The sequence below is a fragment of the Coffea arabica genome, chromosome 10e, assembly GCF_036785885.1.
Source record: "Coffea arabica cultivar ET-39 chromosome 10e, Coffea Arabica ET-39 HiFi, whole genome shotgun sequence".
Lineage (NCBI taxonomy): Eukaryota > Viridiplantae > Streptophyta > Magnoliopsida > Gentianales > Rubiaceae > Coffea > Coffea arabica.
In genome coordinates this window covers 3,140,950-3,155,351 of record NC_092328.1, presented here as the reverse complement: position 1 = coordinate 3,155,351, position 14,402 = coordinate 3,140,950, and the positions used below count along the sequence as shown (strand labels likewise).

Genomic DNA, 14,402 nt, shown 5'->3' with positions numbered 1-14,402 from the left:
AATTTGCAACCAATTAAACAATCAATGAGCAGTTCTAATATTTAACCAAACCTCTAATTTTTAACCATTTTTTGCCTCCCCCTGGATTACCACAAATTGATATTCATTCTTCCGGGGCACTAGTTGTAACTTATTAGCACTGTATATTTTGATCAGAAAAAAAAATCTTGCACAGATAAATTACTAGGCATCTTTAGAAAAATTTATATTTGAAAAACTTGTTTTTGAAGAATAGGATTGTAGCATCTTTAACTGTTTTGTACCATGTCTATTGTAATTTAACTTGTACATTTTCCCGCACCATAATATTTCTAAATAAAAATTTTCAATTACTAATTTAATGTTAGCCAGAAAGTACAGTTGTAAATTCCCTCTCTCTCTCTCTCACTCTCTCTCTTTCATATGTATCTGCGCGTGTATATATATGGAGAGAGAGAGAGAGAGAGAGAGAGAGAGAGGGAGGGAGGGAGTAACAAATTGGACTAGTATATTTATCTCTCTTTCATACTAGTTTCACTGACATTGAGAAGTGGAAATTTGCACTTTTTTCTCGAGGGATGATATAGATAGATAGTAGTATACTAGTAGTAGTCCAGTAGCTGAAGAGAGCTGAAACGGGGTGGCGATAGATAATTAGATAATGCGTTAACTTCACGGAGATCAAGAAATGCAGGGATGAACTGAACATTCAACAGACCAAGAGAGACAGAAATACCAAGTACTCTAGTCAGTTGTTGTTGTTTGTCTTTTGGGATTCTAGGCTACCTTTGTTTTGCATTTTGGATTATTCAACACCTGTTTCCCGCTTCTGGGATATCGGAATTCTGCTTCTTCTGCTCATCTGCTGCTGCCGCAATGAATTGAATTCATTCCTCTGAAGGTCTCATTCTTCTCATCCATCTCTCTCTTTGCTTGCTATCTTCATTTATTGCTTCTCCCCTTTACCTTGTTCTTATTCTAATTGTCTTTTTTCGTTTTTTTTTTGTCTGTTTGTATATTTTTTGGATGCATTGAAATGGGATTTTATTGTATGGCAGGTTTCATTGATTTCTCTGGGGATTGAAGAAAGATGAATACCAGAGCCAGGACTGCTGTGCAGTCTATGAGAGCACCTCCTGTAAAGCAAGAAAAAGTAACCACAGTCTATGTTTACCTTTATCAGCTTGTACTAATCACAGCCATTCATTCTCCTTACAACTTCTATCCAATTTGTTTATCAATTGGTTGACATGAATCTTCCAGAAATGGCAATTTTCCAGAATAAGAATTTTAGGGCCTTAAGTCCAATTGGGAGGGCTTCAGATGGAGAAATTTCCTGGAAATTTTGATAAAGTAGGCATCTTTCATATGAATTCCAGATGAATTCTCTGTCTTAGTTGGTTAAATGCAGGAGGAACAGAATTTCTTTGGCTTAATCTTGATTAGTTTTGAGTTTATATTGAATTTTGGATATTGGAATCTGTCCCCTCCACTTTTTGTGTTTCCTATTGATGGTGGGATTGGATCCTCTCTTTCAATAAAGCTTCAAAAGTTTCCTGCTTTGCTTCTAATCCACAATGATTTTGATCTTTCCTGGCCTTTCTTTTGTCCCATGTGTATGTGTCCTTTTTTGTTTATTATGCCATGTCCAATTCTTTTCTTGTGGAAGCTGACAGTTGTATTCTCTTCTTACTGGTTGCAGGAAAAAGTGGAAATACATGGTAAGAGGATAATGAATGCTCAGAAAGCAACCACAAGACGAGTATCAATCCGAGAAAGAAAGAAAGCATTGCAGCAAGATGTAGGTTTTTAATTATCAATTCTGCATTTTAACCTTTCACAATTTGGTACTAATTTTTGAATTTTAGGTTGACAAGTTGAAGAGAAAACTCAGACAAGAAGAAAATGTTCACAGAGCTTTGGAAAGGGCATTCACCAGACCTCTTGGAGCTTTGCCTCGTCTTCCCCCCTATCTACCTCCTCATGTTAGTCTCTCTTTCTCTTTATCTGCCTGATCTAAAAAACTCTTTCCTTTCCAATGTGGAGGATGAATTTCAGACTAGCTACTGTTTATGGAGAGATAGGAACAGTCTTTTCTGTTTTCTGGATAAGTATTTGTGATATGCAGTAAGGTACTGCATTACAAACAGTGAAATTAAATGTTGTAGTTGAGGCATGAAGGGAGAATGTAGTTGAATAAATAACAAAACTCTTGATTTCATTGTGAAATTGCAACCATGCAACTGCTGTGTGAGACTACCTTTACTGTTAACTGGTTGTATACTGAAAAATTCCTGTCATGGTAAGAAATTGATAAATTCCATGGAGTTTTAATATCTCAAATGTGACCTGAATGCCTAAGATGGATATGTGTAGACACTGGAGCTGCTTGCCGAAGTTGCTGTTTTGGAAGAGGAGGTCGTTCGGCTTGAAGAGCAAGTTGTGCAGTTCAGGCAAGGATTGTATCAGGAAGCAGTGTACATCTCATCGTCAAAGAGGAACACGGACAATTCACATGATGTATGTGACCAGTACCAAACGAATGATTGGAAACAAAAGCAGTCTAAGTTGTCAATTCAAGCTGAAGAAAATTCCATAGTATCCAGAGGGAGGCATTTAACATTTCTCACAGGTAATACTTTGATCAAGTTGTTTTGGCTTTACCTCATGCCTATACCTACTTTCACCCATTTACCTTGTCAAAAATGGATAGGACAACTAGAAGAAACTGTTGCCTCTGTTTGATTTTTCAGATGATGCACGTGGAAAAGAAAATGATTTTTGCGCTAATTCAACAAAGAATAAGCAGAAACCTCCAAGTATCAAAGCACCAACTGTCAGAACTCCTGTTAAAAGGCCTCCATTCGAGTCCAGATCAGCAGACAAGCGCTTAGAACCCAAGAAATTACAGGTGCTTACTTCATTCTTTCTTTGTAAATCTATGAGATATATGTCCAATCAAATGACCACAGGTTCTAAATTTTCAGTTAGATATGGACCATGAGTGCAAAGGGAGGACTCCTGTTCCTGGTGATGAAAAATCATCAGCAACTGACAATCCAAACAAAATTTCCGAAAGCATTTTGAAATGCTTATTGAGCATTTTCTTAAGAATGAACTCCAAAAGGACTGGAAGCATAGCAGATTCATTACCTTCACTGTCTACATTGAGTTCTTGTGAGGGCTTTGAGGATGCAGATTTTAAGGATCCATATGGTATCTGCTCAGATTTTGGCAAGAGAGATATTGGTCCATATAAACATTTATTTGCTATAGAGGCAAGCTCTATCAATCCAAACCGAACCACAGTATCCGTGTTCCTACTTCATAGACTAAAGTAAGTTACTGTCATAATCAGTTCTAAACTTTATTACTCATTCATACTTTTACTGGTGCTCTTACATGTCTCGTCTCCCTTGGTTCTCAGGGTTTTACTTGAGAAATTATCATCAGTTGATTTAAAAGGCCTCACTCATCAAGAGAAGCTTGCTTTCTGGATCAACATTTACAATTCTTGTATGATGAATGTAGGTGTGAGATTCTACATGCATTAATGCAGAATCTATCTAAATCTCATTTCAGCATTCATTTCCTATATGCATCATGGTTCTATATGCAGAACACCATTTCTCCTACTCCCAAAAGAGGAAAATAGATGAAACGCACTAGATAAAACTTTCTATACCACCTGTATGTTTACACGTGCTCAATTTAAGTAATTGATGTGTAAGTTCTTTACTACCTTGATTCAGGCATATCTTGAACATGGAATACCAGAGAGTCCTGAAATGGTAGTTGCATTGATGCAAAAGGTATTTCTATTTGAGATGTCTTGTCCTTTTTTGTGTAATCTAAGAGTTTTTTTCCTTCTCAAAATGTAAAGAATGCAGTAATCATGAGTTGGTGGGGGGGGGGGGGGGGGAGGAGAAGAAAATGATCTTGAGGAAAAGCAAAAGGAAAATGGAATTTAATGCATTATGTGAAAGAAAAATTTATACAAGCTTAGTTACCAGAATAACATGTTCAAAGATTTGAATGACCTACAAAAACTGAACGTTATTTCTTACATGCATTATCTGCATCAGAAGTGTATATGGATGTAAGCTCTTTTGTCTCATAACCTTCACAACAATATTCAATAACAAATTTGATACATAATCTCAAATGATATTTCTATATAGATGAAATACTATGCATATCTTGGTGATACTTGGCTTCTTATAATGCAGGCAACCATAAATGTTGGAGGTCATTTTCTCAATGCGATAACTATTGAGCATTTCATACTCAGACTGCCATATCATTCAAAATATGTAAGATGAGTCTTTATCAGACAGAAGTACCAGCATTATGTGAAGTAAAATTTAAAGTAGCTTATGTTTTATCTGGCTATGGTGGTGTCTTTTCAGACTTTTGCAAAAGGGGCCAAAAATGAGGAAATGTCAGCACGTAGCATTTTTGGATTGGAATTATCAGAACCACTGGTTACATTTGCTCTTTCCTGTGGTAGCTGGTCTTCACCTGCTGTAAGTTAGTGCACAGAGTAGACAGAATTCATTTAGTCATCCTCAATTGGAAGTGTAGATTACTTGGGAAAACTATTGTTGACTCCTGCCAATATGTATTGTTGACTGCAATTGTCTTAAATTTGCATTTGCCAACATCTTGCCTAGTGTACTGAGGTGTGTATAAGATTTGAGACTCGAAAATGCTGATTTGAAGTAACGTTTTATCAATCAGCAGAATTTTAGTTTTTACATCAGTGCATTATTAAGTTTTTAGCATGCCTATGCTGTTAATGATGAGGTTTGCTTTCTCAATCAAGGTGAGAATGTACACAGCAGCTGAGGTTGAAAATGAGCTGGAAGTGGCTAAAAAGGAGTACTTGCAGGCCACAGTTGGCATTTCAACTACAAAGAAGGTGGTGGCAATTCCAAAACTATTGGATTGGTATATGCTTGATTTTGCCAAGGACTTGGACTCGCTGGTTGATTGGATATGCCTTCAACTACCGATTGAACTTGGAAAAGAAGCGATTAGCTGCCTTGATAGGGAGAGAAATCAGCCTCTGTCACAATTTCTTGAAATTGTGCCGTATGAGTTCAGTTTCAGGTACCTACTGCAAACATGAATAAATTTTGGTTTAGTTCCTTCCTCTACATAGTTATCATTGGTTAGTCATTGGGTCTGTGTATACATCTATAGATACATGATGCAAGAAATGTATAATCTTCTCCACTCTTGTAAGTAAACTTTGACTCTCAAGAAATTTTCTGTTGAAAGGGTTCAGGCTGTATGAAGTATTCATTTTTAGTCAGGATACAAAAGAAACAGCCAGCATTAGATAAGCAAACCAACTCTCCAAGGCCTTTCTCTTGTTTAGTTTTCGTTGTAGAAGAACCGCAACTACTTATAGTATTCTACATGAATATACGTGAAGGTTGATGCTTTCTGCTGTGGAGCAAAGTTTTATTTATGAGTCTTCTAGATATAATTTCTCAATCACCTCCTAAAGCACAAGGTCCAAATATAGGACATGTGACATGCTATGGTGTTAGAGACAAGAAAAGATGCGGTGTTTAATTTCTATAAACACAGTATTGAGTGTGAATGAGAGTTTGAGAAAACTCAGTATTTGTGGCACTGGCCTTGGCAACAGATAGACACTTACTAAGCAAAGGAAGAAAATCGAAGTGACAGATTTTTCATTTAAGAATTTAGGTGTGAACAGTGACAGCCCATTACTCAGGCATGTTAATGCCGCTAGCTAATAAGAGAGGAGAATATGTGGGTGGACCATCTCTGCGGTGTGAAATCATCTTCATCAAGACTTGGGTCACTCAGAGAAGGCATCCATGATCTATGCTGGGAGACACCTAGTGGCTAATGGCACAAGTTCATGCATAACCACAAAGTTCCATCCTTGGTAGATTCTTATTGCATTTAATACAGAAAAACCATCAGAAATTAGACTCAACTCAAGAAAAGTTCCACAAAATTCAGCTCCATTGACGATGACTATGATAGAATTGCCACCAGCATCCTTTCTCAACGGTTATTTAATTCCTTGGACAAGCCAACTCAAGCCAGCTGTGACGTGCGACTTTGGTCGACAAATTGGAGATTTCAGTTAGCTAATAAGTTTTGCAACCAATTTGACTACAGAGAATGGTCAAGATTCAACACTGCCTTGCTCTGCATCTTTTGCCCTGCCTGTCTCCTAAATGTCTCTTCTTCCAGAGTCAAATAATTAGTTTTATGTGTAGAGAATGTATATAAAAACCAACATGTCAATCTAAACTCCACAGGCCATTCTTTTGCAATGAATCTGACCACCTCTTTCCCCGACTCATTCGTTATTACTTGTAACGGGGAAGCTTTCAAAATGGAGGAAGGCTCTCATATCGTTAAAGATAGATCTAGATGCCACGAATAAGTGGTGGTGGTAGATGCATCTTTTTTTTTTTTTTTTTCAAAAAAAAAATTTAATGCAACCTAGGTTTGTGATCTAATTGGCCTAATGAATATGCACTCCAATTCTGTGATACTTCATTCGGAATTAACTGATACTTGGAGTATCATTTATCTTTAGATTATGCTAAAAGAGTTTAATTAATTAGAATTAGCATAATCCAGCATTGATTAGATTCTAGGACTGCATACAAGTCGAGCTGTTCATGAGCCGATCGAACTCGAGTTCAAGCTTGCTGAAATTAAGCCAGTTTTATTGAGTCAAAACTCGATTCAGCTCGTTTGCAACCATGATAGATTCTAATAGATTTTAACTTTTTTTTTTGTCCATCCGAAAAAAATTCTAAAATCTAAACACAAAGGCGAGCACCAACACAAGAACAAAACTGATTTTTCAAAATAATCTGAAATTGTGTGTACTTATCAAACGAGAACCCACCCTAAATATATCAAGCGGATTGTAATTGGCTGAATATTAATAAACAAGCAAGAGAACTGGATAGAAACGAAAGGCAGGGAATGCAGCAGGAGGGGGGTCAGGAGTAGAAGAAACGCAGCTAAAGAGAATCAAAATTTGTGCCCATATAGAAGAAAAGCAACTTATCATGCAAGTGCTCAGGGAACAGAGGTGCTAATAGTACCGTCCTTTTCATGTGGGCCGAGTCATCATTTGTCCAAATTTAAGCAAAGATCAAACTGCTTTTTGCAAAGTAAGGGAAGAAGGAACAGGATCACATCCACACTTAACATATACAGACATATGCACACCATCATGCAACCGTATCCATAGTGTATTTTGTCCTTTTGACGAAACAGCCGTGAAGTGGAACACTGGCTAACGTAGACGGATTATTTGAGGAACATGTGATACTCTCGTACCTGCTTCTGAGTTCTGAGGTCTGGTACTTTAAAAGTTTTCTTTTGCCTCGATTTTGTGACGCCATGGCACCCTAATATGTACAGCTGCTCAGTACAGAGACAGAGACTGCTGGTGCTAGGCCAAAAATTTAGCATCATGCAGCCTTGTGCAAATGTCAATCTACAAAGAGGAGTTCTAGCAGAATAGCACTTTCGCCCTCATCCATATTGCCAAAGATTACAAAAATTTAAGGACAAAAGAGAAGCACAAGATGGCTTCTTTTCTGCTCCTAGGTTGTAAATGAGCACAATAAATTTTTTTATTATTTCGACGCGTTTGGGATTATATTTAAATTCGACTTGTTTATTTATCTAATGGAACTTAAACGAACTTTTATCTGAGTTGAATTTGCGTTAATTTCAAGTAATTTGAATTGTTTACATATAAATTTTACGATGCATGCTAATAGTTACGCTTGAAACTTTGTGGAACGGAGATGTCGTTCATGTTTCATTTGACTGATTGGTGAATCAAATTTGAGTGAACTGTAATTGAACTCAATTCAAGTATCGAGTAATGTAGTTTATTTTTCAGCCTTGCCTACCCCTCCAAACGACATGTCTCAAACTTATTAATGCATGACAGAGCCTAAAAAATCATGTTGTATGTTAGTTAGAGTAGCTTTCCCTCTTAGCATTTAGATCCTAAGTTTTAATCCTCCTCTCCTCTACTTATTCTTAAGTTTTATTCTTTCCTTACTAAAAGAAATTAAAATAGAAAAGGAGTAACCTTGCCTGTACTAGTACAGTTCATTTATGAAAAGTTTCCTGAAGAAAAGCTTAAAAAAAAAAGTTTCCTAAAAAAATTGAAAAGAAAAGAAGCAAAATCTATTTTAACGAGTCCCTTGGTCTTCAACCAAAAAATTAGTAAGTTGTTCTTTTATTTTGGGGAAACTAGGCTTCAAGCTTTTGGAGGGGCAAGTCAAGTCACGTGTAGATTCATTTCAGGAGCGGCCAGCCTGCACATTTGGGTGTAGCCCACTGAAGATTTTCGTCGCGCAAAGCATTGCAACTAACTGGATCTTCGCAATGACTTGGTGACCGCCACGAGAAAGCAGATCAACTTTAGAGCCCAAAGAAAATGGGCTTTGAAAATCTGAAACCACGGAGAGACGGCCCACGAGTCGTTTGCATTCATCATAGTATTATGGCATTCTGTTGGTGCAGTCTCAAAAAAAAAAAAAAAAAAAAAATCAATGAAACTGGGTAACATTAAAAAGTCCAACCCTCACTATAATCTTTTCCGAAAAAGAAAGGTTAAGAAATATGAGAAATCAACCAGTTCCTTGTGCCATGATGCAGTTACAACTTTCTCTGCAACACACTTAAAAAGTTTATGTTTCGTTCTCTTTGTTTTAGACTTAAAAAGTATTTGATCAAAATCAATTCGTGGTCCGACAAGTGCTGTGCTACAACGAACCTGCCTTTCCTTAGGTATTTCTTTTGAATTTGAAGTTTAGAATACGCAAAGACTTTAGAACTCTGAATTCTATTCCTTTTTGCTCTCTTTCGATTTGTAATTTTTGTAGCTTGCTCTTTAAAGAAACAATCTCCAAGGGTACGTACCAATATCAGTCCCTTACTGCTAAACCTGATGCAAGAAGTTAGTATGAGAAGACGAGAATGCTTTTTCGAGACCAAGCCAGCTGGACGAGGGCAGGAACAGTTAACAGAAAAATCGTCCGAAGCGATTTTGTGCATTTTGCACAAGATTTAATTTAATTTACACACGATGTAACTCATTTTACACAGCGTATAACTATAGAATAAAATTTTGTGGATTCCACACATAGTGTAAAAAATTATGTGCAAGATGAAATCTGAATCTTACATTTTTTTTTTTGGAGTCAAATCTTGGCCATCAACGTTCCAGAACGGTTCCAAGCTACATGCAACAACTATTTTTGTGTCACTGTCATAAAAAATGTCAGGACGTATCAGCATCAACCAAATGGATAAATTTCCGGTTTCAAAAGAAAATCCCATACCATCATCGTGCGCTAGACTACAAATTGAACTTGCATGAAAGGGGAAATGGCACCGACCCAGAAGATCACAGTGATGATGATGCAGTACAGTTCGTTTGTTGTCACGAAGCACTTTCTGCAAAAGGAATATCATCCTCGAGGAAATTGAAGCTTAAAATTCTTCTTCTTGTTTTACTGATTCTTCTTGCAGACGAATCAGATATTTTAAGGGTGTGGTTACTCTTTCGCAGAAATTTGGAATGAGCTGGTGTTGTCTCCAATCCATGATGCTTTTCAACTTGTCAGAATATTAATCAGGTGATCATGACATACTTTATTACTCTTATATCGTCTCTTTTTCGCAAGGCTCATTCAATTCTTTCTTTAAGGGGAAAAAAAAATGCTGGTAATGGAATTTATGTCGTAAGAACACGGTGTTTCGTTGATGCTAAGCAAGAGTTGCAAAGCATTCATCTTAATTTTGATTAACAATTTTAATTGCCACTACCATTCCATGTTTAATCCGCCAAAGCTCTGTCCAATTTAGGCTTCTGCTAAGTTGATACATAGTATTAACAATGCTTAGTCGTAAGTAGCACGTAAATTGGACAGAATTTTCCTAGTCTCTACCAAAAACTCCCAACATAGTACTCCCCAGTAGGAGTGTTGTTAGCAGCTTTAGAACTACGTTTCTGGTGAATAAGTTCATCCAAGAATATTCAGAAATCTGCAGTCATCAACATGTCCTTCTAGACGGTCGTCTCCCGTGTGCCACAAGCCCACAACGCAGCAGTCTCCCTAAGATTACCCGTTGGAACTAATCAAATACAATTAGTTTAATTCGCTGTCTGAGGTTCCAACCAATTAAATAAATAAATAAATAAAAAGAAACAAAATGGATGGCACGAGGATTACAAGTCGCTCGCTACCTTGAGATCCCTATGTAAAAAGACAATACCAATAGTTTTTATTATGAATTTTGGTTGTTCACACCCCTTTTGGGAAGAATATAATCAAACTGGAAGAGAGATAAGAATGAATCAGTGGCAAATATAAAAGCTAAACGTGATGGCTCCATTTTGTCTCTTGTAGTCAAACATAAAATATTCACTTTATTGCTGCTGGCTAACTGCAAACTAGGCTACATACGAGTCGAGCCAATCGCGAGCAGTTTGAGTCAAAACTCAACTCGAGTTCGATCAACTCGAGTCGAGTTCGAGCTGATTAAATCAAAGTTTAAGGTCGAACTTGAATTTAAAGATACTTAACTCGTTAACTCGTGAATCGGTTCGATTATATATGTATATATATTAGCTTTTATTTTAATAGTGAAATTACATATAAATTTATAATATTTTATAATTTGTTAAGTAAAATTACTATTTATCCATTTTTTTAAAAAATAAAATAATAATTTTTTATTTTTTAAACTCGAACTCGAGTTCGACTCAACTCGAACCCAAGTTTTACATTGAGAGTTCGTTGAGTTTGAACTTGTGCTCGAGTTTAGTGAAATTAAGTCGACTGAATTAGGTTAAAATTCAATTCGATTCAGCTCGTTTGTAACCTTATTGCAAACTCAAGATATTGCCTATTTTTTTTTGAAGCTTATCTTCTAAGAATTTAGGAAAATCTTTTACTATTTTTCTTCTTTTTCTTTTAATAGCCGATCTCCATTACCATCGTCATCATCTAATTTGTTAGAAAGAATTCTGCACGATTAACGCTTGGCAAAATCGAAATTGGATAGTGAATTGCGCAATTTTCTTGCCATAGGTTGATATTAAGCTAGACGGGTTTTTTCTTCTTCTTCTTTTTCTAACGAACTGTCTTCTCCTTCCCGGTAAATAGTAGCTGCCAAATTAGAACATGGCGGTTCACTTGAGACAACGCAAACGATGAAGTACCCCGGATGAATAACCGTTGAGTAGGCCACCAACCAATGCTAAGGACATATTATCATGGACAACGAAAATGACACAACTCTTATTTTGATGAAAAATTGCCGGCTATACAACCATATGCATTAGCAGCAAGTTTTTCGTCCCAGATTCCACTGCATGCTATCGTATTTGCTGTACGTGGATCATAGGACCCTGTCTTGTACGTGAAGGAAAATGGTAGTTGTCGGTTGCTTTCGAAATCATCACCTACAAATTGGTAACTAACACTTTCTGGAAAATATTGGAAGGTGTTCAAGCAAATTTTCTTCAGCTAAGCTACGCCGTTGAGCCGATTATTGCACCAGCTGAAGAATAGACAGAAAACTTTGGAATCTTAACCTTGGCAAGAACGATCAACCCTATTACAGAATCATCTTCTTGTCAAAGTAATAAATTCTCAAAAAAAGAAAAAAAAAAAGAGCTGCAATTTGATGATTAAATATATAAAACCTTATATGAACCCGACCAATATAGACAAATAATTGGAAATATATTACTAGTATTAAATTCCGCTGAATTTAAAGTATATATTACCAATATCGACCAGTAGTCTATGAGAAAATCTTGTACTCTTCTCTCTAGAGAAAATACAAAGTTAGCCTGACGGGTAATTCTATATTTCAACTGTAGGCATCAATAGTTTAGGGCATCTACCTGTTTAATTTGATTTCATTTTCATGGCTAAGGGTGCACTAAGGAAAAAAAAAAAGAAACGAGATCGTGCAACTTCCTTCAATTTAGCTAAGCCTAACCAGGCAGCAACCACCGCCATATGTGAAAGAAGAGAACGGTTTGCGTTCTGGGACTGCAACGCATCTGTCCAAAAGCTGCGCCGAAAGCTGAGTCTATTTCGGAAGTTATTGCTTCATCTACTGCGCTGCCAGATGGAGCCACTGTAGACGAACAATGCAAGACTTTGCTCGTGGACCATACATTAGATGCATGCAAAAGATGTCACAATAACGCCTTCTTGGATGGATGTGTATTTCTAGATGAAGAGATAGATGGAAAATGCGCGCGAGATGTCTCGAAAACAATGTAAATAGCGGTATTTTTTTGACTGGAGTCTACAATTTATAACAAGTATGAATAGATTTATGGCGAGTTGGATAGTAGGTGTAAGAGAATAGACATGCACAGACATCTATGGGCAGTTCGTTCAATTGGTCAGATTCGATGATTTGCGATCACTGTGTAATTTTTTTATGTTTTGTAACTCTATTAAATCTTGTAATTTTTTAAATCAAATATATCTGTGACATGTTCAATGTATTTTCTGTCATTGGTGCGGATTACTTTGCCGAGCAAATCGTGATGGACGATTTCTAGTTAGATTATTAATACTATTGACTTATGTTTTATCAAAAAGAGAAATGAATAGATTTATGATTGAATGATTATGTTTCATAACATATGTAAATGAAATGGATTCATAACAATTAACTCACACTGTGGGTATAGCTGTTAACGAGCCGAGCCGAGCTCGAGCACGTGATAATCGAGCTCGACTCGAACCCCTAATCGAGCCAGCTCGAGCTCGCTCGATTAGTAATTAGAGTTTCACAAACTATTCGAGATCGACTCGATGTGATCGATAGAAAACTCGAGCTCGAACTCAAACTCGAGTTCAAAATCGAGTCGAGCTTATCGAGCTCGAACTTGAGCCTGTCGAGTATCAAATACGCAATAAAAATGACGCTAATACTCCTACTATTTATAGTAGTTTCGAGTTCGAACTCGAGCCTGTCGAGTCTATCGAGCCTGTAGAGTATCAAATACACAATGAAATTACGCTAATACCCCTACTATTCGAGCCTATCGAGCTTAAACGAGTCGAGCATAGCTCGGCTCGTCTATTAAACGAGCATCAAGTTGAACTCGAGCTCGGCTCGTTTCTCTCAATAAACGAGCCGAGTCGAGCCCTTATCGAACCGGGTCGAGTTCGGCTCGCGAGCTACTCGATTCGATTAACAGCTCTAACTGTGGGTTTCTTTTCAAAATTAGATCATGTAAAGTATAAACTTGGAGCATTATTAATATGTTCCTTCAATCTCACATGGTAGTCTGTGGCAGGGCTAGCACTCCATTTTGTCAATAATACCGCCACCGGTTCGCTTTTGAATCACTATTTGTCAAAAGAAAGAAGGAAAAAGAGGAGTGAAAGTCGTATCATTGAAAATAGGAAGTTGCTTTTTACACTTTATTAACTCAGGGAGCAAATGCATTCGTGGCATGCATAAAACACAAGTTTGTCATTCGAGTAAAACAGCACTGTTTGAAGGTCCTCTTATTCCAACTAATGCCTAATTAATATCCCACGTTTTAGGCGACTCAATCTCCTTTCTGGCCTTTTGCTGTCAATTTTGTCCAAGTAATTGATCCCTGGCTGCATCTAGAAACTGGAGTGTCAGATTTTATACAAATATTTTACCTATCAATTGGGGTCATCTTCTTATTCTACGTTCTCTTCAATTTTTCATGCCGTTTACTCAAGCCAAATATAATAGCAATGTCAACGGTGAAGTTCCCCATCATCAATTCCATTTAAATGGGTTGATTACAGCTACAAAAAAAAAAAAATCAATATTGTTATCCAGAGGAATTTACTATTCAATTGTCAACTATTATCTTGAGTGCCCCAGAAGAAAATACAAGCACTGATTCAAAGCGAAAAAGAATAAAAAGAGTTTGAAAATTTATAAAATATGATACCATTTCAATCAATCTAGTCCGAGATTTCTTCCGCAAATTTTATTTGTTAATGAGATAATTTGGTTCAGGCAAAACTATAGTATTGAAATTGGGCAAGTACAAGATTAAAAATGAAGAGAATCGTTTCCAAAAATCCAACCTGACGAACTAATAGGGACATTAACCCGTTTTGTTGATCGTGTGAAATTGCCTCCTTAATTTTATAATTTCAGGACTTTCATCTTTGGGGGTAGAGGCCAGGCAAACGTGACATCAAGCATTGGTCCTCGAGGGACATGCATGCCCCATTGATTCAAAGGTTATTCCGTAATAAGAAAACTACTCCCATCTATGAAAGCGTTAATATCACGAACCTCCCTGAGATTTATCATAATATCACCTAGCACCCTTAAAGTTTCAGAAATTTCATATG

At 36.9% G+C, this 14,402-nt stretch overlaps 1 protein-coding gene across 2 annotated transcripts; it reads left to right on the top strand.

Moving 5' to 3' along the window:
• Positions 1-438: 438 nt before the first annotated feature.
• LOC113712742 (uncharacterized) lies at positions 439-5,431 on the top strand. 2 transcript variants are annotated; one of them, XM_027236289.2, is made up of 12 exons: positions 440-880; positions 1,038-1,132; positions 1,682-1,780; positions 1,848-1,964; positions 2,356-2,611; positions 2,733-2,890; positions 2,967-3,316; positions 3,407-3,506; positions 3,732-3,791; positions 4,209-4,292; positions 4,389-4,505; positions 4,805-5,431. In XM_027236289.2, the coding sequence occupies exons 2-12, from the start codon at positions 1,070-1,072 to the stop codon at positions 5,108-5,110; spliced, it is 1,710 nt and encodes a 569-aa protein (XP_027092090.1). In that variant the 5' UTR covers positions 440-880; positions 1,038-1,069; the 3' UTR covers positions 5,111-5,431. The 2 variants fall into 2 exon arrangements, with proteins under 2 accessions (XP_027092092.1, XP_027092090.1); XM_027236291.2 differs by lacking the exon at positions 3,732-3,791 and having other exon boundaries at positions 439-880.
• The last annotated feature ends 8,971 nt before the right edge of the window (positions 5,432-14,402 follow it).